The sequence below is a fragment of the Trichomycterus rosablanca genome, chromosome 1 (genome assembly GCF_030014385.1).
Source record: "Trichomycterus rosablanca isolate fTriRos1 chromosome 1, fTriRos1.hap1, whole genome shotgun sequence".
Lineage (NCBI taxonomy): Eukaryota > Metazoa > Chordata > Actinopteri > Siluriformes > Trichomycteridae > Trichomycterus > Trichomycterus rosablanca.
This window is the reverse complement of record NC_085988.1, coordinates 67726591-67749859: the sequence shown is the minus strand read 5'-3', so window position 1 is coordinate 67749859 and position 23269 is coordinate 67726591. Positions and strand designations below refer to the sequence as shown.

Sequence of the window (23269 nt, the reverse complement as noted above, 5' to 3'; positions counted from 1 at the left end):
ATTATTTATGGATCGTTGTTTGTATTGTACGCTTCCATTCACATGACATAATGACTAAACCCGTCAATGCAACAATTTATAGGGATGCCGTACGGCTTTAGTTTAACGTACGAGTCCATAAGGCTCGGTTGAAGTACTGGCGACGACGCAGACGCAGAGCACACCGTGGACGCACGTTCTTCTAAACAAACCCAGTTTATTACAAAGCAGTTTCATCGTCCTTACGCTAATAACAAGCTGGTGCTGATGTGCAGGAGATCGAGGATTTCTTTATTTGTGAAACCGATACGAGAGTACAACTTTAACAAATCATGAACATCCCTCATATAACACAAGGAGGTTGCTATGACCATATTATTTCGACTTTAATCTCAAAATCATTTCGACTTTAATCTCAAAATCATTTCGACTTTAATCTCGTAATCATTTCGACTTTAATCTCGTAATCATCTCGAAATCGAAATTTATACGACTTTATTCTCAAAATCTAAACGAACAAAAATATTTTTCCTTAAAGTGGCCCTAATACGCCGTTGTAGCATCATTAGGTGAGATAATGCCGCCGCTTTTCTGCATTACACAGTGGTGGATTGCCTCCCTGTAAGTATGGTTTTCACATTGTAAAACTTATCTGAAATGTCAACAATTTCAGTAAATTTACTGTAAACCTAAAAAAACAGATGAACAGCGTGAAATTGACTGATATTCACAATCATAAATAAATAAATTAGAAAATGCTACTCCTGTTACTGTTATTCAGTTCTGTAACTTTTTATATGAGTAAAGTACTGAAAGTAATTTTTAGCATAGAATTAGCAAATACATGAAATATAGCAGCATGGCGTTCGTGCTAATAGCATGAGGACACTGGATACACTGTAGTGATGTACCAAAAACTATATTTTAAAATAAACAAATATCATCTTCTAAGAAACAATTTAGGTAACAGAAATGTACATTGACATTAACCTTTTCAGTCACAGTTACAATTGTATCAAACATACAGGAAAAATAAGAGAACTTACATTTGGTGTTCAATGGCTTTTAGTAGTTCCAGATGTTCCAGCTGAACATGTGACTTTGGAATGTTTTTGCCTTTAGAATTGCAATTAGGTCAGCATGTTGGCTCAGTGGGTAGCACTGTAGCCTCACAGCAAGATGACTCTGTGTTGAATTCCCTGGTTTCCTCCCACAGTCTACAGTCCCACAGGCACTACTAAAATTGCCCTAAGAGTGTGTGTATTTGTGAATATGTGTGTTTGCCCTGTGAAGGACTGGCAACTGTCTAGGGTGTTTCCTACCTTTCGCCCAGTGATTGGAGAGACAATAACACTTTGCTTAATAATGAAATAATATGACATTTAGTTTAATAATAAAAGGTAAATTAAAGTTTTAGGTAGGTGTGAAAAATGCTGCAAAGTGAGAATGCTTTCAAAAATGGAAGTGTTAACAGTTGTTTTTTTTTAATGCAAAGTAAATTATCAAAAGTAAATCAAATAAATATTTGGTGGGACCATCTCAGCATTGAGGACACCATTGCAAGGAACCTCCACCACGTTTCACTGTTGCCTGCAGACACTCATTATTGTACGGCTCTCCAGCCCTTCATCGAACAAACTGCCTTCTGTTACAGCCAAATATTTCACATTTTGACTCATCACTCCAGAGCACCTGCTGCCATTTTCTGCACACCAGTTCCTATGTTTTGTACATAGATGAGTCACTTGGCCTTGTTTCCACGTCAAAGGTATGTCTATTTGGCTGCAAGTCTTCCATGAAGACCACTTCTGGCCAGATTTTTCCAAACAATAGATGGGTGTACCTGGGTCCCACTGTTTTTGCCAGTGTTTGAGCTGATGGCACTGCTGGACATCTTTCGATTTAAAAGTGAAGTAAGTATGATGTGTTTTTCATCTGCTGCACTAAGTTTCCTTGGCCGACTACTGCGTCTATGGTCCTCAATATTCAATATCTTGAAACCCCAGTTTGCTTTGAAACGTTTGCCTGGTAGAGACCTTGCTGATGCAGTTTACCTTGTGTCTTGTTGCTTTGCTCTTGCCATGGTGTATGACCTGTGACATAAAAATGTCTTCTACAACCTCACCTTTGTAGCAAAGTTTGGCTGTTCCTCAGCCAGTTTAAAGCCTCATACACAGCTGTTTCTGTTTCCGTTAATAACTGTGTGTCAACCTGCATATGAAAATAGTGATCATTATTACCTGTTTGGTATAACTGGTCAATCATACACCTGACTAATCCTGCAAAATCCCTGACTTTGTTCAAATGCACCTAGAATAATTGAGGCTGTTTTGAAGGCAAATGGTGGTCACACTACATTTACAGCATTTAGCAGATGCTTTTATCCAAAGCGACTTACACAATGAGCGGAACACAATGAGCAATTGAGGGTTAAGGGCCTTGCTCAGGGACCTTGGTGGTGGCGGGGCTTGAACCGGCAACCTTCTGTTTACTAGCCCAGTACCTTAACCACTGAGCTATCACTGGCCCTAAATAAATAAATAAATTGATTTAATTTTGATTTGTCTTTTGTTCATTCACTTTTGTTAAGTATTAACACTTATATTTTTAAAAGCATTCTTACTTTCAATTTCCACACCTGCACAGTACTATTTGGCACTGATTCGGCGGATTGGCCCATAATTGAGCTTTGGCCGCCCAACAATCTGCCAGAAGTTCGTGTATTCGCTATATTTTCAATAGTAAGTACAATGTGATGTTACTCAATTACTAATTAATGTGTTAAATGATAGTTCGTAATTATCTGAGAGAATGGGTGAAATAAACAGACCCTGTACAGATGTTGTGGGAGGAGATGTAACAACTGAGAGGAGACGAGGGGTTGCACAGGGTAACGGAGCTGACGTTACCCCAAACACTGGAGTGTCGAGTGCAGTGCATGGAACTGTAGGTAGACATATGTTTATTTCATTTATTGGTTTATGTTGTGACTTTTTATGTATAGTAGAACTCTGTGTGCATTCACTTCATCTGTGATAAGAGCAATGTGAAATATTTATTCAAAACCAGCTTCGCGTTAAACTGGATTTAGTTAGCTACCTAGCCATCAATGTAGCCGGCTAAGTTAGTAAGAACCACGCTAACTTCCCAACTTTTTACTTGCCTGTGATAGATTCAGGCATTTTGAAGGTGTAAAAGTATATAAAATACTTTACAAATAGCTGCTACATGGCGTATTACCAGAACACTTAAATTACATGTAAAAATAACAAAATTAGCTAGCGTTAGCTTTGCAGCTCCTCCGGTCAGTTTGAAGCACTTGTTCCTCAAAGAGTTGTCTGGTCCAAATGTTATTTACGACAGTTTTTCAAACAATTTAATAAAAGTTATGGTTTTATTTGAGATATTAAAACAGAATAAGCACAAACTAGTTTTCTGTATTCAGTATAATTATATAGTACGGTCACGGTGTTTCATATATGTTTTTGTGAACACGCATATATTAGCGTTGCTAACGCTGTGTTAACGTGAATTTGACAAAAAGAAAGAAAACGGTTTGTTCATTTAAACCGCGCCATCATCGTCAGGGTCGCGGTGGGTCAATTCGGAAACACTGACTATTGCTGTGTGACATCCACTTAACCAGCTGCACCATTAGGTGTATGTTCCAGGTGTATAGATAGACATACAGTTAATGATCACATACCTTTTTGGATTTGTTACATATCTTTTAGTATTATTATCAATTTAATCAAATACAACAGTCAAATTAAAAATATAAGCCAATATTCACTGATTATCTCTAGGTTAGAAACACTGGCAGTGTTAACAGATGTCCATACAGTGTTCTACTCAGGTATTTTTTACTGTACATAAATGTAGTGTGCATATATAATAATAAAAAAATACATAATTATTTATTTATTATTTATTTGGGAGAAATAAGACCAAAGAAAGTTTGCAGTAATGTTTTTTTTTTTGCTCTCGGGTTGAGAATGAAAAGTGGGAGACCGTTTGCTAAAGTTGTTCATGGCCATTTTAAACCCACTTGAGCACCTGAGTTTAATTCACAAACATCTCGTGTACTACATAGTGTGTAACTACATCATTAAAGTGCACAAATTGGAACTACAATGTAGTACAGTACATTGCCATCTTAACTTTGAGCTCCAAAACACTGGAGGTGGATCTTTTTTAATTCTAACTGAATTTGTTTTTCATAATGGGTATGTTTCCACACACCATGAAGTCATAATTACCCAACAGATTTAAGATAATATAAGATAAGATTCCTTTATTGATCCCCATGGGGGAAATTCGAGTGTTACAGCAGCTCCAGTACAGTGTTAGTACAGTAAGTACAGCTATAATTACTACCATTGATGCAACACGTTATATCTATTTCACAGATAGTTCAAATAAAAAAATATGAAAAACATAAAAATTTTATGTTGACTGGTTTCTGCTTTTTGTTTTCTGCATTCAATTAACATTATTGTTTTTTTTAGCATGATCCAAGGGTGAACTCCATCATCTCCTACCATCCTAAATGCTAGCAGCTTAAATGGCCAACATCACTGATAAAGGTTTGTGTACTTCAACTTGTACAGATTACGTCACTTACCTGTCAGACATGTTACCAAGGTATTCCAATAAACAGAGATACAAGAGATGCTAATTGTCCCATGAGTCAGGTAGGTAAACATACTGGTGCGAGTCACAAGATTGTGTCCCTGGGAAGAATAGCTCATTAGAGAATTGATGGCAGACGTGCCAGCCACCTTACTACAGCAGAAATTTTAATTTGAGTCTTAAATGATTGTTTCCATGTGTAGATACTGAAGTTTGAAAAGAAACATTTCTACTTTTTTCTTCTACCTGTAATTATTTAAAATAATATTCTAAATTTATAATATTATTTACATAAGCCCATTACTTAGACTAATACACAATACTTATTTTCTGTAAGTGCACTTGCTTGCCTGGATCTGACAGTCTTGTGCTAGTTAGCATTCTGATAAAAGGTTACTTTCTTGCAACTTTGCACGAGTTGCAAACTGAGATCATAAGCTTACATTGTATTTATTAATTTGATGTGATCATGTATCTCATGTAAGCAGACTTTAAGACTGTGTTACTTCAGGCTCTTCTCAAATAGGAACGTACACTTTGTTTAAAGGCTAAAATATTGAAGTTGATTTAATGTATTCCGTTGCATTATAATAAATGCAAATAGTTTCTAATTATATGCATGCTGTTCTTTATCAGAGAGGGCCCGAGCAGAGCTAGACTCTGTAGATGCAGAGTTGGAGTTACTTGAGCTTCAGATCTCAGAGCTTCTGGAGAAGCAGGCCGCCTTAACCTCCAGGAAAAAACAATTACTGAAGAGCCTGGATGGCTCCTGTGACTTTTCTCAGCCATCAGGATCTGGAGAAACCCCTAAAGCCACCTTTAGCAAAAAAGACCTGCAACATTATGAAGAGTCAGGTTGGTTGTTTTAATGTTGCCTGATTAAAATCATCATGCAGTAAACTGATAATGTTTTGCATTCAAAATCTGTGTACCACTGCAAAATCCTGATTTTCTTTAATTAAACCTTTACTGACAGACTTCTCATGGTCTAAAGAGGTTGAGGAGAAACTCTCAAGAGTGTTCAAGCTTTCGAAATTCCGGCCACTTCAGCAAGCAGCCATCAACCTCAGTATGTCAGGAAAAGATCTTTTTTTGGTCATGCCTACTGGCAGAGGCAAAAGTTTATGTTATCAGCTACCGGCTATCTGCTCAGAAGGTAAGTTAAAGCTAATATGAACCCCTGTTGTCTTTCTCCAAATGTTTTTACATTCAGAAAATGAAATACTATTAAAGTATATTACAAGTGTTATAGTTGTTACTTTTTTTAAAAATCAATGTAAGTAGAAAATGTATTTATTTTGACATTCCACCTGAGGCACAACTATGTAAAAACGTGCTTATGTTTATACGTATGTTTCATGTATTTCATTATTAAATGATTAAGAGGTTTATTAATACTCATAAATGCATTATAAGTACATGAGAGTTGTATTATAGTGTTATAATTCAATTGTATTGAACTGTATTGTCACTGTAGTTTATAGTTTTAGTTCACACACAAACTAGTTAAACAACATTTTTTGTTTTTACAGTGGTGTTAAACTGGTATCAAACATTGTTATATTTAACTGATATAACTGAATTGATTATTAATATTTTGGTGTTCTGTTAATGTTTTTATCATTACTGCTTGCTGTTGGAATGTCTTACTGCTTGGTTTTTGATGAGTTAAAATGTTTTATTTTTTATGTCTATCAGGTTTTACATTGGTCATTGCTCCACTGGTGTCCTTGATGGAGGATCAACTCATGTATCTGAAGTCCATCAATGTCCCTGCTGTAACACTTAATGCTTCTAGTTCAAAGGTGAGCAAAATGCTGGATATATAAAATAATCGCTCAGATTTTTTATTGTTGCTGGTCTATCTGGGAGCAAACAAAGTTTTGTTGTATAACTCATGACAATAAATTCCTGTCTGTCCATCCATCCATCCATTCAACTAGTTTTGTCAGTGCTTGCTTAATATTTATCAGCATTTACATTTTTTTTAAAAACTTTTTTCCAGGAGGATTCCAAGTATGTTATGGCAGGCATGGTTGATAAAAACATTCCCTTTAAACTGCTGTATGTTACCCCAGAGAAGATTGCTAAGAGCAAGCTGCTCATGTCTAAACTTGAAAAGGCCTATAAAATGGGTCTGCTCGATCGCATTGCTGTGGATGAAGTTCACTGCTGCAGTCAGTGGGGTCATGACTTCAGACCAGGTGGGACTTTAAACCACTATTGTTTCAGTTTTATTACTACCAAGCCAAGTGTTCTTTCCATTCAAAGGATAGTAAACATTTTATATTTATTTAGATAATTTGTTTAGACAATAATCAATCATGTCTTTAACAGCATCATGTCAGACAAAAATACTGCTACTTTATCTTTAATGCGATGTGGCTGTCTGTACATAAAATGATGCCAATGTCTAAAACTCGCAGCAATTCATGGAAAATAATTAATGATGTGTTATGTAATTGCAGATGGTTCAAAACCAATTTTACCATTGCATGTGTGTACCAGTTTGCAGCATAGTTTCATGCTTTAATATCTGGACAGGGCAGTAATTTCTGAAAACATGTTAAAAAGCTTATATAAAAAGATTGTGTGTTGGTTTTGGTGGATTTTATGAAGTTAATGTTTTAAACCAAGAGTTATCCGGAGAAAAAAGTGGACTTCCAAATGGCAGGCTTAGAGCTGAATGGAATTTCTATTTGATCAAAAATTATCTATCATTAAAACACAATAAACTGCAATTTGCAATTTAGTTAAAACTGCAACTTTTAACTATTTGTCAGTGCAATTGCCATTTTTAGCAATGGCTCACAACGGTATTGTACTACATAATAGAAATCATATATTAGCACAATATAGATATGCAATAGCACTGATGTGACTTCTTCTATGACTCAGATTACAAGCTTCTGGGCATTCTCAAACGTCAGTTTACTAGTGTTCCACTGATTGGACTGACAGCTACTGCAACCAGCGAAGTTTTAAAAGACTGCCAGAAGATTTTGTGTGTTCCAGATGCAGTCATGCTTACAGCACCATTTAACAGACCTAATCTCCACTATGAGGTAGGCTACATTGTACATTTTAGATGCCTTAATTATACACTGTATGATTAGAAGTTTGTTGATATTTCCACTAATTACTGAGATGAGTTGTTTTAGCCACATATTACTGACAGGTGGCTTGGTGGGTAGCACTGTCACCTCACAGCAAGCAGGTCCTGAGATCGATTCCTCGGTTTCCTCCCACAGTCCAAAGACAAGCAAGTGAGGTGAATTCGAGATACAAAATTGTCCATGATTGTGTTTGATATTGAACTCTTAACTGATGTAACCAGTAACTACTTGTCCTGTCATGAATGTACCAAAGTGTGTAAAACATCCTAATAAATAAATAAAAATATTGACAGATATACAAATTAAATTATATAAAAATATGCTTTTACTTTGTGGCAACCGTTTAAGAAAGGGCCTTTCCTGTTCCATCAGGACTGTGTCCCTGTGCACAAAACGTGATCCATAAAGACATGGTTTGCGAAGTGTCGTGTGGAGGAGCTACAGTGGTCTGCACAGAACTCTAACCACAACCTCATTAAACACCTTTAATATAAAATGGAATGTCACTTGTGAATTTTGTGAGAATGTCAATGTAACAAAATTTTCAGATGCACTCCAAGGTCTTGTGGAAAGCCTTTCTGATGAGTGGAGACTGTTAAGCATTAGGTGCAATTCCATAATAGTCCCCATGTTTTGGAATAGTATGTTCAACAAGCTCAATGTTTAAGGAATCATACTATTCATATCTTAACATCCCGTCAATCTTCCCTCAGACAAACTACAGTTTTCATGCCTCCTCTCTTTCATTTTATCCTACGACTTACCATTTTAACAATTGCCTTTAAACACATAATGGAGGCAATGTTCTAGACTAGACATAGTCTTCAGTTGACCATCTTTGGTATAGTTATAGTCTCTCAAGCCGTTACTATGTCTCTTTTATTTTATCTTTTTGTTTTGCCTTTTTCCACCCATTGAAAAGCTGGGATAGACTCTAGCAACCCCACCCCCAGTGACCCTAATTGAATAAGCGGTTAAGAAAGTGACCTGACATGCACTTTTCCCACTCCTAAAATCTTCACATTTTGTCTCTGTCCTCCCTGCCAATCAATATCCTAACTTCCTTAGCACAGCCTGTTATTTTTCCACTCAGTACCTCGCTTCACTTTTCTCATTAACTAAAGTTCAACACTTTAAATGCCAAATACTTGATTACTTGTGATTCTTTTTACACACAGCCACATACCAAATATGAATATTTATGTAATAGATGGCAACAGGTTGCAACAGAAATTGGGGTCAATACTTATTGGCAGAATTTGCATCCCTACCCCATAGTAGACATTAAAATGCATCTGCATAAAAAGTTAGTAATTTATTTTGTTTAATTATTAAATTCTTTGTATTACTCTACAGGTTAGATTTAAGGTTAATGAAAATATAACCAGAGAAATAACAGGACTAATCAAAGGAAGATTCAAGGACCAATCAGGTAAAATAATGCTTCTTAGAAATATGTACAGTAGTTTTTGTAATTGTTTTGTAGCTGTTGGAAGTGGCGACACTGTGTTTTAGTGTCTGTGTTACTCTTTGCAATGTTTACAGTTCTAATCTCTACACAGCCAGTCAACCAGTAGCAAAGCTTCAGTCCCTTAATTACTTGAAGAATGCGCAGCATAATTGGTGACCCTTTACTTTAGCTCACTACCAAAAAAGAAAGCCACAGGGATTGATAACATTGCAACAAAATATATTTCAAGATACTGAAGAATTAAAATCGTTTCAAGTGATGACAAAATAATAATAAAAAATCTGAAAACCATTCAGTGGCCAGTGGATTAGAAAAGGTCAGTTTATATCCCAAAACCAAAGAAATTGGACAAGAAGGAGCGTGCAAACTATATTGTACGATCTCATCACACACCAAGTTATGCTGAATAATATTCAAAACAGATTGAAAGAGAGCGTGTGCACACATGATTTAGAAAAAGCAGAGGAACAAGAGATCTCATTGCCTATATAATCTGGATTGCAGAAAAAGCCAAGGAATTCAACATGTGCATCATTGACTAGAGCAAAGCTTTTGGCTGTGTTAATCACACATAATTATGGATGAATGTCTTCAGGCAGATGGAAATACCAGAGCACTGATCAGCAAGCCTCAGTCTTTATAAAAATTGTACAGGCTGGTTTCACACTGGCAAGGGAGTCACACACAGCTGCATTCTGTCACCATTCCTGTTCAATCTGTACACTGAACATATGAGAGGAGCAGGACTGGAGGAAGATGATCAAGGATTCAAGTGGAACAAACAGAACATTAAAAGAACAGAAAAAGCTCTTTAGGTGTCATTTGTGGATGTGTAAACTGAGAATAAAAAATTGTACAGGAAGAATATTAATGCTTTTAAACGCTGCTGGTAGTGAAGACTATTGAGAGTACCTTGGACTGCAAAAAAGACAAACAAATGGATTCTCGACCAAATAAAACCCTAAGCTTTTACTCACACCTCAGATAACCAAAGTGAAGCTCTGTTTTTTAGAAGACATTATGAAATGAACCATTGTATTGGAAAAGACAATTATGCCTGCAAGAGTTGAACAGTCAAACAATGAACGAGCCATTAAAAAGCCTGTAGACCCAAACAGAACACAGGATCGTCTTTAGAAATGTTATCTTTATGGTTACCAGGATAATCAACTTGATCACCAAAATCAACTTGAAGGCACTTAATAATTATAATAATTTTTACAATAATTAAAGTTGACAAAACATTTGCTGATTTATTAATTTGTTGCATATACACTAGCAAAAAAAAATTACTTATTTTTTATTTATTTGTTTTTTTACACAGGAATTGTGTATGTGTTCTCCCAAAAAGAAGCAGAGACTGTGTCTGTAGATCTGCAGCAGAGTGGCATCCTGGCCCAGCCATACCATGCAAACATGGAGGCCTCAGATAAAACCCTGGTTCACCGCCAGTGGTCTAATAATAAAATCCAGGTAGATCCTTTTTAATACATAAATGTCTGTGCACTGCTGGTTTTATTGGAACTGTCTTGGAGAGCTTGAAGTCAACTACTTATGTTCTGCAGAGAGGTATTCTAAAATATTAATCACAATTAGTTTAAATTATTTGAAAGCAAGCTTGGGAAATAAGACTGGAAACACTGTAGAAATAGAAACTGGGCTAGTGTATATGTTTAATATTTTTTCACTAGCACAGTCTATATTTAGATCTGAATGTGTGTGAATATTCACTATTAATCCCTGTTTAGAAATAACTCTAGAAACGGTTTGTTGTCTTTTTAGGTGGTCGTGGCTACTGTGGCATTTGGAATGGGCATTGACAAAGCTGATGTGCGATTTGTAATCCATTATACCATCAGCAAGTCCATAGAGAATTACTATCAGGAGAGTGGACGTGCAGGTAGGCAGGCTTCTGGTAGGCAGGTGATCCATGACCTCTGCACTTAATTTCTGCAGTTAACTTTAATACCATTTTATGTTCTATGTAATTTTCAGGAAGAGACGATGGTCCAGCATACTGCATAGTGTTCTATGGGTTTGCAGACATTTTTAGAATTAGTACCATGGTTGTGATGGAGAATACAGGTCAGCAGAAGCTTCAGAATATGGTGGCCTATTGTCAGAATGTAGACAGGTAATCAAAGTAATACTGAGTATGTCATACTTTGTATGCTTCATTAACTTTGGAAGAAAGAAAAAAACACTAGGCAATTATAATGTTTGTGCACAGGTGTCGTCGTGCCGTCATGGCAGTTCATTTTGATGAAGTTTGGAATGATGAAGAGTGCAAACAGATGTGTGATGTCTGTCGACATGGCAGTGGTAAGATCAGTGCATAAATTGTTGTTGGTGTGACACATGATCTTGAATTATGAGGTTATTGGTTGTCTGTAACACTAGAGTAAATGAATCTCTTGTGTCAGACTATGTCACCATGGATATCACCAAGCATGCACGTGAGGCAGTGGCGATTGTGGAGGTGGCCACGTCTATGGATGAAAAGATGACTCCTTTGAAACTGTGTGAGACCTGGTTGGGGAAAGGGGTTGCCAAGATCCGCAAAATGACAGCGGTCACAACATTGTCACGTCTTGAAGTGGAGGCTGTTATTGTCCATCTTCTATTGCATGGCTACTTCAGGTAATACAATAACTGATGTGGAAAGTAATAATGAATTATTCTAAGATTCAGAATTGTGTGTTCAACAAAGAATTATTTATTACATTTTAATGCAAAATGAAGTATGTTTTTAAGTATTCTTATTTATTTTTAAAGTGAAGACTTCAGCTTCACCCCATACACTACATATTTTTACGTGAAAATTGGACGCAAAGCTGCCCTGCTTAAAAAAGAAAACCACTCTATTACTATGAAGATGAAGAGAAGACATAATGCACCCAACCAAGCTGCTTCAAGTGTGAGTATTTTTCATATTCTTTTTACCCTGTGTTTTCTGTTTGGGGTGTGAGTTATGCTGCTTTTTTTAGTATGGTCTGTTTCTATAGTATATTACACCAAAATCTCCTGAATCATACGGTAAACTACAGGTACAATTGAGGTAGAAAGTTTGCACTTTATGGCCAAAAGTATCTCGATCCCCCTTCTAATGAATTAGATCAGGTGCTGCAGCCAACAAGCTGATGGTTAAGTATATAACCATATACCTATAGCAGTGCCTTCTACAATTATTGGCACCCCTGGTAAACATGAACAAAATTTGCTATAAAATATATTCTTTACTGCATATCCAGTTATATTTAAAACTTGAGCACAAAGCTCCCATTTATTAAAAGTACAGTGATTAAAAAAAAACTAAATTAAAAATTCCTGAAATAAATACTTTTTGGAGCCTTTTCCTCTGATCCGAATCAGTTGATGAGCTGGTTAACTTGAGTGTTTTCCTTTAAGTGTAGTTTCTTTTCACATGAAGAAAAATCCAAATGCATTAAAATGCATCACAACAAACTATGTGAAAATGCTTTACTTATTGGTCACATGTGTCTGATTCTGCAACAAGAAAGTGTTCTGTGTTTTAGACTAATGCATATTTCTATGCAACTAAACATGGAGTAACAACAGAGATGGTGCTTGTTTTATAGCTGTACTACTCATCTGGATAATATACCAGGCTAAAATACATCAGCAGAATGCTGAATTAATTAATTTTGGTCCGCATTCAAGTGTGATTACTGTTTTCACACCTACTCAAACAAATGACAACAAGGGCAAAAACAAATCGTAGTCTGATATAACCAGACTAAAAAGTGCAAGTGTAAAAACACCATAAGATACCGGCTTTAAAACTTATTCTATAAGGCCAGATTGGAGAACATGTTGAAAGGGAATGAGACGTTTACTCTATAGTAAAGGTCTTCAGATTTAGAATGAGCATATACACACCAACAATATGGTTGTGGAACAGGATGTCCTATAATATTAAGGTAGGTGGCTACATGCATCTGGTCGTGTAATGCTTTTGACCTTGATTGTAAGTTAGTGCATAAATGTTTATTTTTTAATATTAATGGTAAATGCATAATTTTTTTAGAATGCTTTAATATTTTCTGTAGCTCATTGATTCCTCCACACTAAACTAATTAACCTCGTGCATATCTTTTATTAACTTTGCATATTTCTTTTTAGATAAATTATTTTTCTTTAGGTCACCGTAGCTAGAAACACATCGCCATCACTTTCTAAGCTCTAACTGTGTGAAAATCAGTAGGAGCCAAAGTTTTAGTGAAGTGACAAAAACCTTTGTTTAGAAACTTTTTTTTTTCATTCAGTCATGGAACTCTTTCAGGTTAGAACTAATGTGATGTTGCCATCTGCTTTTACCTTGAACTTTATGGTATTACACTGGATACATATAGTGCTAAGACTTTTTGCACACTTTGTATTGCAGATTTTATTTTGAGTGGATGAAAGTGCCATATTTACCATAGATTTACACTTAATCACCCATAATGATGGAGTGACAACAGCAGTTTTTGAAACTGTACATTTTTACACTTTGTATTTAAATTTTCAGTATGAAAGCTGTTGTCCTTTTTTTTCTTCAACATTTATTTTAATGATTTATTTTAAAGATTGAAAATGAATTTGGCTCAGATACGTGGGCAAGCTATGACATGGATTTTTTTAAAGGTTTGCTTAATTTGCAAGAATACACTGCTTCATATTCAGTTATGGTAACACTAGTAGTTCCATTATTTTGATTGACACTTATATGTTAGCCTCAGTGGCATGTGACTGTACAGCAGACACTGATTGCTGCAAAAAAGAAGAGAATAAAAAAAAAACATCACAGGAGAAAACATTGGAGGAGGAAGCATTGTCAGTGCAGTGTGGGCAGTTCACGTGATGTTAAACCGACATTTAGGAGCCACAGAGCTGGCAAGAAGGTGAAGCATACACTTACTCCCACCGATGAAGGGTTGTGATTGAGGGAAGGTGTTTTCTTGGTGGTGGTATTCTAAATCTTGTTCATCATACTTTGTGCACTGGAAGGCCTTTCAGTTACCAATTATATTGATTTTGCACTTTTAATGGTGACTTTGTAAAAGGTTTGTTTTTTTGGTAGCAATTCACTATGAAGTGGTAGCCATAAAATATAGCAGAATGTCATTTTGTAGTTATGGACTTTAATAAGAGATACTCTAATCAAAAGGTCCAATCTGGCCACATTGAGAGAGGAAGGTCAAATCTGATTAATTGCAGCTATAGCAACTTCCACTTCTCTGAGAAGCCTTTCTCCAAGATTTTAGAGTGTGTCTGTGTGAATACTTTTCTATTCATTCAGAAGAGCATTTGTGAGGTCAGACATTCATATTGGACAAGAGGGCCTGGCTCGAAATCTCTGTTCTGGTTCATCCGAAAGGTGTTCGATGGGATTGAGGTCAGAGCTCTGTTCGACCAGTTAAGTTCTTCCACACCAAACTCACCCAACAATGCCTTTATGAACCTTGCTTGTCATGCTGGAACAGAAAAGGGCCTTCCCCAGGCTGTTCCCACAAAGATACAATTGTCCAAAATGTCTTGTTATGCTGAAGCATTAGGATTTTCCCTTACTGGAGCTAAGGAGCCTAGGCCAACCACTGAAAAAACATAGCATGGTCCCTTTTCACTAAAATGTAAATGTCCATTTTTTTCCTATGCCTACCCATCAGGAGTAGAGGCACCTGTGCTGTTACTAAAGCAACCAATCTGGGCAAACAAGCAAATGTGTCTGAAGTCCAGACTGACAAATGAGATCTGGTCACTAGACACTCCATTTAAAAATCAGATATAATAAATCAGATTTGGTGTGATGTCTGGACATAGTATAATCTTTGGCTTATTTTGTGTTTGCTAAAGTAATTAATTGAATCAAATTTTCAGTTTGTATTCCTTGTTTCTAGGGTCTGTTCATAAGATTTTATCCTTATCTTTTTAAATGTGCAGTGATTTTAATATTCCTTGTTTCCTTGCAGTCAGTAGTACACACCCTCAAATATCATCTGGTTAAAAAGCTCTTGTGCTGCCCACAGGTAAATGAGACGGGAGGCAGTGGAGATAAGATTAGTGGCAAGCTAAAATCAAAAGAAGGAAAAAGATCTGCTGAGAGTGCTGAGAAAACCTTTGTTGCCAAGAAAATCAAGAAAGAGCCTGTACCCTAGTCCATGAGGAAAAGAAGCCAAAAGTACAGTTCCCTTCCTATTCTCAAATCCGCATGCAGACAATGTAATCTCAAAGGCATACGTTTGTCTTAAAACATTCTCTGATGCCTTTGTGTCTTGCTTGTCCATATCTTATGCTCGTCTTCATCATGCTGCATATATGTTGTCCGGGCATTTTCATGTTCTAAGTAACACTGGCTTTAAGGTTCACTCACATTGGGACAGATGCATTGCGGGAATGTCTAGCATTAACACTGTGCATGGATCACTAACACCATTATCTAGCCATTATGTGCTTTTCTACTTCACCACACCATTGCCGGTTATAGATTTCTAATGTCTATTTCTGCTTCCTCAGGTTGACCAATCAGCTGCTGGGCTTCAGAAAGAACCAATCGCTTATTTGAACGATGTCAACATTGACCTTAGCAGGAATGACAAACTAGTAAAAATTACCAAGGACCAACAGAACCAGGAGAAAAGACATTCCCAAAATGTGGAAGATAATGTATTACAAGCGCCTGAAATGATTCCACCTGCTGCAATTGAGGTTGATGTGGAGGTCAGTATTCAGAAAAAGAACTGCATCACTGAAAGCAATTGCACGTCTCACAATATTGAAGGTCATAACAAAGACTCCAATGAAAAACCTGTTCCACCTAAAAGAATACAGCAGCAGTTTTCACCTCCAGCTTCAAACGGTATTTCTAAAGCTGGACATCCAAAATCAGTTCTGGCCAGCCGTCCATCAGAGACCTCTATCATATCAGCTGCAGCCCTTGAAGAGCTGTCCGACCTCCGCAGTTACTACAACAAGCAGTTAAGGAGAATAAACTACGTTTCACACGAACAATTGCAGGACTCTTCACACAGTTCAGGAATGCTCACATGCATAACGGAACCCTTAAGAAGTCTTCGTCTCCCATCCAGTACAGCAGTGACCAAAAGCGCCAGAAATTTATGGACACGTGTTAGTATGAGAAGAAAACTTATTCAGAGATGACCAGTCACAAAGTACATTCATTTAAATGATTGCAAATACCTCAGGAATTGTGGTAACTCTTTTTTCTAAACTTAATCTTATTTCAGAAGTATTTGAAGTTCTGCACTGTCTGCCGTATTTAATTTGATGATGTAAATTATGTCAAAAAAATGACTTGTTTTGTTTATACTGTTGTTGATAATGACTCTCCTTATCACCTTAACAGATTTTTTGTTTTGGTAGCAGTTATCAATAAATTAGTTTATTGGCACTTTTTGTTTAGACATGTTTTACCTTTTGTCTTTGATTAGATCTGTTTTGTGTAAACAGACCACTATGTATATGTTAACCTGGTACAAGCATATTGAAGTGATGTCTAAATATGTCTTGTCACATCATATTAAAATATTACCCACAGACTGCAGTGAAGTGAGTAGGACCTAAAACATTTATAAACGGAAAACCCCATTTTGTTAGATCTGGCAAAGAATCGAAGCAGTGTACTGGAATTTTCACAGTATTACTCAACTGCCTATGAATTATTTAATTTAATGTAGGAACACAGTCATTTAGGAGGCTAGATTTAATGGTGTGAACGGTTTTAAGTTTGTATTTTTGTTACTGTTTATAGGTTTATTGAGTAAGTAATGTTTAATAGCTTTATATTGTTGTTGTTATTATTATTATTATTATTATTCTGTGTTTAAATGCTATAACACTACACTATATACAAACATAAACAAAGCCATAATCACTGACCTAACTATGGTCAAATGTTGCTCAGTGTGTCAGATTTGATTTATTAAACATTTTATTTCCTTAATTAACAAAATACTAACAAGACTGAATCAAATACATCTTTGTAATGGGGCCAGATATAAAGTTAGAAAATGCAGTAAGTAATAACATGACTTTTTTTTCTTATGTCTGATAGTCTTCAGTCTTCAGTCTTCATTACCATTAGGCCAGTATGAATGCAGTATTCACAATTACCAGTAGATGGCCACAACAGCACAGACAACCTAAACATGTTAGACTAGTGGTTCTCAGCCTTTTCATCAGCTTGGCCGCAACAGGCCACAAATAAATTCTTATGGGCCACACATACATTATGGCTGAAGACCAACTTTTTAAAATATGTAAAGGATGCAGTTCTGTAAATAAGTTACTTCATTAATTTAAGGAGTAAAGCCAGCACCAATTTTACCCTTGTTAAAAAGTATACACCCAATATCTGGACTTCACTTAATGAAAAAAAAAAAAAAAAAAAAACCCAGTGTTTACACTGAACAAATGTAATTTGTAAATATAAACAAATTTAGAATTTGATGCCTGCAACACAATCCTAAAACATTGCCGTTTTGCGAGTGGAATTTTGGCTTATTCTTGCTTGGTACAAGAGTTCCCAGGTTAACGTCTAATTCTTTTCTTTATGATGCATCATGTGTTTTTAGTAGGGCACAGAGATCTGGAGTTCAGGCAGGTCAGTCAAGCACATCCACTCTGCGTCTATAAACCATTCTGTTGTAACATGCATAATGAGGCCTGGGGTTGTCTTGCTGAAAGAATCATGGAGTCTCCAAGAATAGATGTGGCCTTGATTTCCCGATCTGCGTCTCTGCATCAATGACGTATGCAACTCGTTCATGACGTGGGTACTGATGCACCCCCATATTAGGACAGATGTTGGCTTTTGCACCTTTTGCTGATAACAGCCTGGAAGGTCCTCCACCCTATCTCAGACCCCAGTTTGAAGGTTTACTGAGTTTTAAAGTCATAATTTATATATACTGTATATATATATATATACACACTGTATATATACAGTGTATCACAAAAGTGAATACACCCCTCACATTTCTGCAAATATTTTATTATATCTTTTCATGGGACAACACTATAGAAATAAAACTTGGATATAACTTAGAGTAGTCAGTGTACAACTTGTATAGCAGTGTAGATTTACTGTCTTCTGAAAATAACTCAACACACAGCCATTAATGAGTGAGTACACCCCACAGTGAACATGTCCAAATTGTGCCCAAAGTGTCAATATTTTGTGTGACCACCATTATTATCCAGCACTGCCTTAACCCTCCTGGGCATGGAATTCACCAGAGCTGCACAGGTTGCTACTGGAATCCTCTTCCACTCCTCCATGATGACATCACGGAGCTGGTGGATGTTAGACACCTTGAACTCCTCCACCTTCCACTTGAGGATGCGCCACAGGTGCTCAATTGGGTTTAGTCCATCACCTTTACCTTCAGCTTCCTCAGCAAGGCAGTTGTCATCTTGGAGGTTGTGTTTGGGGTCGTTATCCTGTTGGAAAACTGCCATGAGGCCCAGTTTTCGAAGGGAGGGAATCATGCTCTGTTTCAGAATGTCACAGTACATGTTGGAATTCATGTTTCCCTCAATGAACTGCAGCTCCCCAGTGCCAGCAACACTCATGCAGCCCAAGACCATGATGCTACCACCACCATGCTTGACTGTAGGCAAGATACAGTTGTCTTGGTACTTCTCACCAGGGCGCCGCCACACATGCTGGACACCATCTGAGCCAAACAAGTTTATCTTGGTCTCAGACCAAGACACAGGGCATTCCAGTAATCCATGTTCTTGGACTGCTTGTCTTCAGCAAACTGTTTGCGGGCTTTCTTGTGCGTCAGCTTCCTTCTGGGATGACGACCATGCAGACCGAGTTGATGCAGTGTGCGGCGTATGGTCTGAGCACTGACAGGCTGACCTCCCACGTCTTCAACCTCTGCAGCAATGCTGGCAGCACTCATGTGTCTATTTTTTAAAGCCAACCTCTGGATATGACGCCGAACACGTGGACTCAACTTCTTTGGTCGACCCTGGCGAAGCCTGTTCCGAGTGGAACCTGTCCTGGAAAACCGCTGTATGACCTTGGCCACCATGCTGTAGCTCAGTTTCAGGGTGTTAGCAATCTTCTTATAGCCCAGGCCATCTTTGTGGAGAGCAACAATTCTATTTCTCACATCCTCGGAGAGTTTTTTGCCATGAGGTGCCATGTTGAATATCCAGTGGCCAGTATGAGAGAATTGTACCCAAAACACCAAATTTAACAGCCCTGCTCCCCATTTACACCTGGGACCTTGACACATGACACCAGGGAGGGACAACGACACATTTGGGCACAATTTGGACATGTTCACTGTGGGGTGTACTCACTTATGTTGCCAGCTATTTAGACATTAATGGCTGTGTGTTGAGTTATTTTCAGAAGACAGTAAATCTACACTGCTATACAAGCTGTACACTGACTACTCTAAGTTATATCCAAGTTTTATGTCTATAGTGTTGTCCCATGAAAAGATATAATGAAATATTTGCAGAAATGTGAGGGGTGTACTCACTTTTGTGATACACTGTATATGATGAAACTTGAATGAAACGAGGCAGGCGCTAGGACCCCCCGATTTCCTCATTGCTCCTCCAAACGCAAAGCAAGCTCTTTGATCATCAGTTTTATACTTCACATTCCAGGTTTCAGTTTTCAGTTTGTTTCCAAATAACAACAAACACACATTGAAAACAAACGGCTCGTATTTTAATTTTCCGAAATCAGCATTTATATCAGTTCAATTGGAAATAAACGCGCATGCGCGTGCATGCGCTTACATGCTTATATTATTGTTTAGACAGTGTAAATCAAACACAAGTGTTAAAAAAGTAATAATAACGACGCGTCCTGTTGTTCTGACTTTTGTGTTTGTATTTGTGACGTGCACATATTTGCTCTATCTGCAAAAAATTAAAGTGAGGAAGCAGTTAGTTTTATACACAAAAGTCAGAACAGGGGTCAGATCATGTCGTTATTATTATCAATGTGTGTTTGTTTGTTATTTGAAACGAAACTGAAAACTGAAACCTTTTTAATTTTGGGATTTGAAGTGAAAAACTAATGACCAAAGGTACACAAACACCTTTGCATTGCGCTTGGGGGGTAGTTTTCATTCCATATATATCAAGTTTCATTATATATATATCAGGTTTCATTATATATATATATATATATATATATATATATATATATATATATATATATATATATATATATATATCGAGTTTCATTATATATATATCGAGTTTCATTATATATATATCAGGTTTTATTATATATATATCGAGTTTCATTATATATATACTGTATATATATCAGGTTTCATTATATATATATCAGGTTTCATTATATATATATCGAGTTTCATTATATATATATATCGAGTTTCATTATATATATATCAGGTTTCATTATATATATATATCGAGTTTCATTATATATATATCAGGTTTTATTATATATATATCGAGTTTCTTTATATATATATCGAGTTTCATTATATATATATCAGGTTTTATTATATATATCGAGTTTCTTTATATATATATCGAGTTTCATTATATATATATAAGGTTTCATTATATATATATCAGGTTTCATTATATATATATCGAGTTTCATTATATATATATCAGGTTTCATTATATATCGAGTTTCATTATATAAATATCAAGTTTCTTTATATATATATCGAGTTTCATTATATATATATCAAGTTTCATTCCATATATATCAGCATTTGCTATATATTTCCTGTTTGGCTTGCCATAATATATATATATATATATATATACAGTGTATCACAAAAGTGAGTACACCCCTCACATTTCTGCAAATATTTCATTATATCTTTTCATGGGACAACACTATATACATGACACTTGGATATAACTTAGAGTAGTCAGTGTACAGCTTGTATAGCAGTGTAGATTTACTGTCTTCTGAAAATAACTCAACACACAGCCATTAATGTCTAAATGGCTGGCAACATAAGTGAGTACACCCCACAGTGAACATGTCCAAATTGTGCCCAAATGTGTCGTTGTCCCTTCCTGGTGTCATGTGTCAAGGTCCCAGGTGTAAATGGGGAGCAGGGCTGTTAAATTTGGTGTTTTGGGTACAATTCTCTCATACTGGCCACTGGATATTCAACATTGCACCTCATGGCAAAGAACTCTCTAAGGATGTGAGAAATAGAATTGTTGCTCTCCACAAAGATGGCTTGGGCTATAAGAAGATTGCTAACACCCTGAAACTGAGCTACAGCATGGTGGCCAAGGTCATACAGCGGTTTTCCAGGACAGGTTCCACTCGGAACAGGCTTCGCCAGGGTCGACCAAAGAAGTTGAGTCCACGTGTTCGGCGTCATATCCAAAGGTTGGCTTTAAAAAATAGACACATGAGTGCTGCCAGCATTGCTGCAGAGGTTGAAGACGTGGGAGGTCAGCCTGTCAGTGCTCAGACCATACGCCGCACACTGCATCAACTCGGTCTGCATGGTCGTCATCCCAGAAGGAAGCTGACGCACAAGAAAGCCCGCAAACAGTTTGCTGAAAACAAGCAGTCCAAGAACATGGATTACGGGAATGCCCTGTGGTCTGACGAGACCAAGATAAACTTGTTTGGCTCAGATGGTGTCCAGCATGTGTGGCGGCGCCCTGGTGAGAAGTACCAAGACAACTGTATCTTGCCTACAGTCAAGCATGGTGGTGGTAGCATCATGGTCTTGGGCTGCATGAGTGTTGCTGGCACTGGGGAGCTGCAGTTCATTGAGGGAAACATGAATTCCAACATGTACTGTGACATTCTGAAACAGAGCATAATCCCCTCCCTTCGAAAACTGGGCCTCATGGCAGTTTTCCAACAGGATAACGACCCCAAACACAACCTCCAAGATGACAACTGCCTTGCTGAGGAAGCTGAAGGTAAAGGTGATGGACTAAACCCAATTGAGCACCTGTGGCGCATCCTCAAGTGGAAGGTGGAGGAGTTCAAGGTGTCTAACATCCACCAGCTGCGTGATGTCATCATGGAGGAGTGGAAGAGGATTCCAGTAGCAACCTGTGCAGCTCTGGTGAATTCCATGCCCAGGAGGGTTAAGGCAGTGCTGGATAATAATGGTGGTCACACAAAATATTGACACTTTGGGCACAATTTGGACATGTTCACTGTGGGGTGTACTCACTTATGTTGCCAGCCATTTAGACATTAATGGCTGTGTGTTGAGTTATTATCAGAAGACAGTAAATCTACACTGCTATAAGTTGTACACTGACTACTCTAAGTTATATCCAAGTTTTATTTCTATAGTGTTGTCCCATGAAAAGATATAATAAAATATTTGCAGAAATGTGAGGGGTGTACTCACTTTTGTGATACACTGTATATATATATATATATATATATATATATATATATATATACTAAATAGCTTTTAACTTGGTAATGTTGGTCTATATATATATATATATATATATATATATATATATATATATATATATATATATATACGTATATCTTAGCTTATGTTTACCTTTAATTTAATAAAATATTAAGACCAACCTACAGGGGTTGGACAAAATAACTGAAACACCTGGTTTTAGACCACAATAATTTATTAGTATGGTGTAGGGCCTCCTTTTGCGGCCAATACAGCGTCAATTCGTCTTGGAAATGACATATACAAGTCCTGCACAGTGGTCAGAGGGATTTTAAGCCATTCTTCTTGCAGGATAGTGGCCAGGTCACTACGTGATGCTGGTGGAGGAAAACGTTTCCTGACTCGCTTCTCCAAAACACCCCAAAGTGGCTCAATAATATTTAGATCTGGTGACTGTGCAGGCCATGGGAGATGTTCAACTTCACTTTCATGTTCATCAAACCAATCTTTCACCAGTCTTGCTGTGTGTATTGGTGCATTGTCATCCTGATACACGGCACCGCCATTGGATGCACATGGTCCTCCAGAATGGTTCGGTAGTCCTTGGCAGTGACGCGCCCATCTAGCACAAGTATTGGGCCAAGGGAATGCCATGATATGGCAGCCCAAACCATCACTGA

At 37.1% G+C, this 23269-nt stretch overlaps 1 protein-coding gene across 3 annotated transcripts; it reads left to right on the top strand.

Moving 5' to 3' along the window:
* Positions 1 to 457: 457 nt before the first annotated feature.
* recql (RecQ helicase-like) lies at positions 458 to 16755 on the top strand. Of its 3 annotated transcripts, XM_062995490.1 has the most exons (18): positions 458 to 600; positions 2772 to 2925; positions 4488 to 4565; positions 5248 to 5466; positions 5588 to 5767; positions 6310 to 6416; positions 6617 to 6815; positions 7510 to 7676; positions 9084 to 9159; positions 10523 to 10671; positions 10981 to 11098; positions 11194 to 11332; positions 11429 to 11520; positions 11622 to 11838; positions 11974 to 12115; positions 13935 to 14102; positions 15228 to 15379; positions 15715 to 15803. In XM_062995490.1, exons 3-17 carry the CDS (start codon positions 4544 to 4546, stop codon positions 15354 to 15356), a joined length of 2124 nt encoding a protein of 707 aa, XP_062851560.1. In that variant the 5' UTR covers positions 458 to 600; positions 2772 to 2925; positions 4488 to 4543; the 3' UTR covers positions 15357 to 15379; positions 15715 to 15803. The 3 variants fall into 3 exon arrangements, with proteins under 3 accessions (XP_062851560.1, XP_062851567.1, XP_062851551.1); XM_062995497.1 differs by lacking the exon at positions 13935 to 14102; XM_062995481.1 differs by lacking the exons at positions 13935 to 14102; positions 15228 to 15379 and having other exon boundaries at positions 15715 to 16755.
* The last annotated feature ends 6514 nt before the right edge of the window (positions 16756 to 23269 follow it).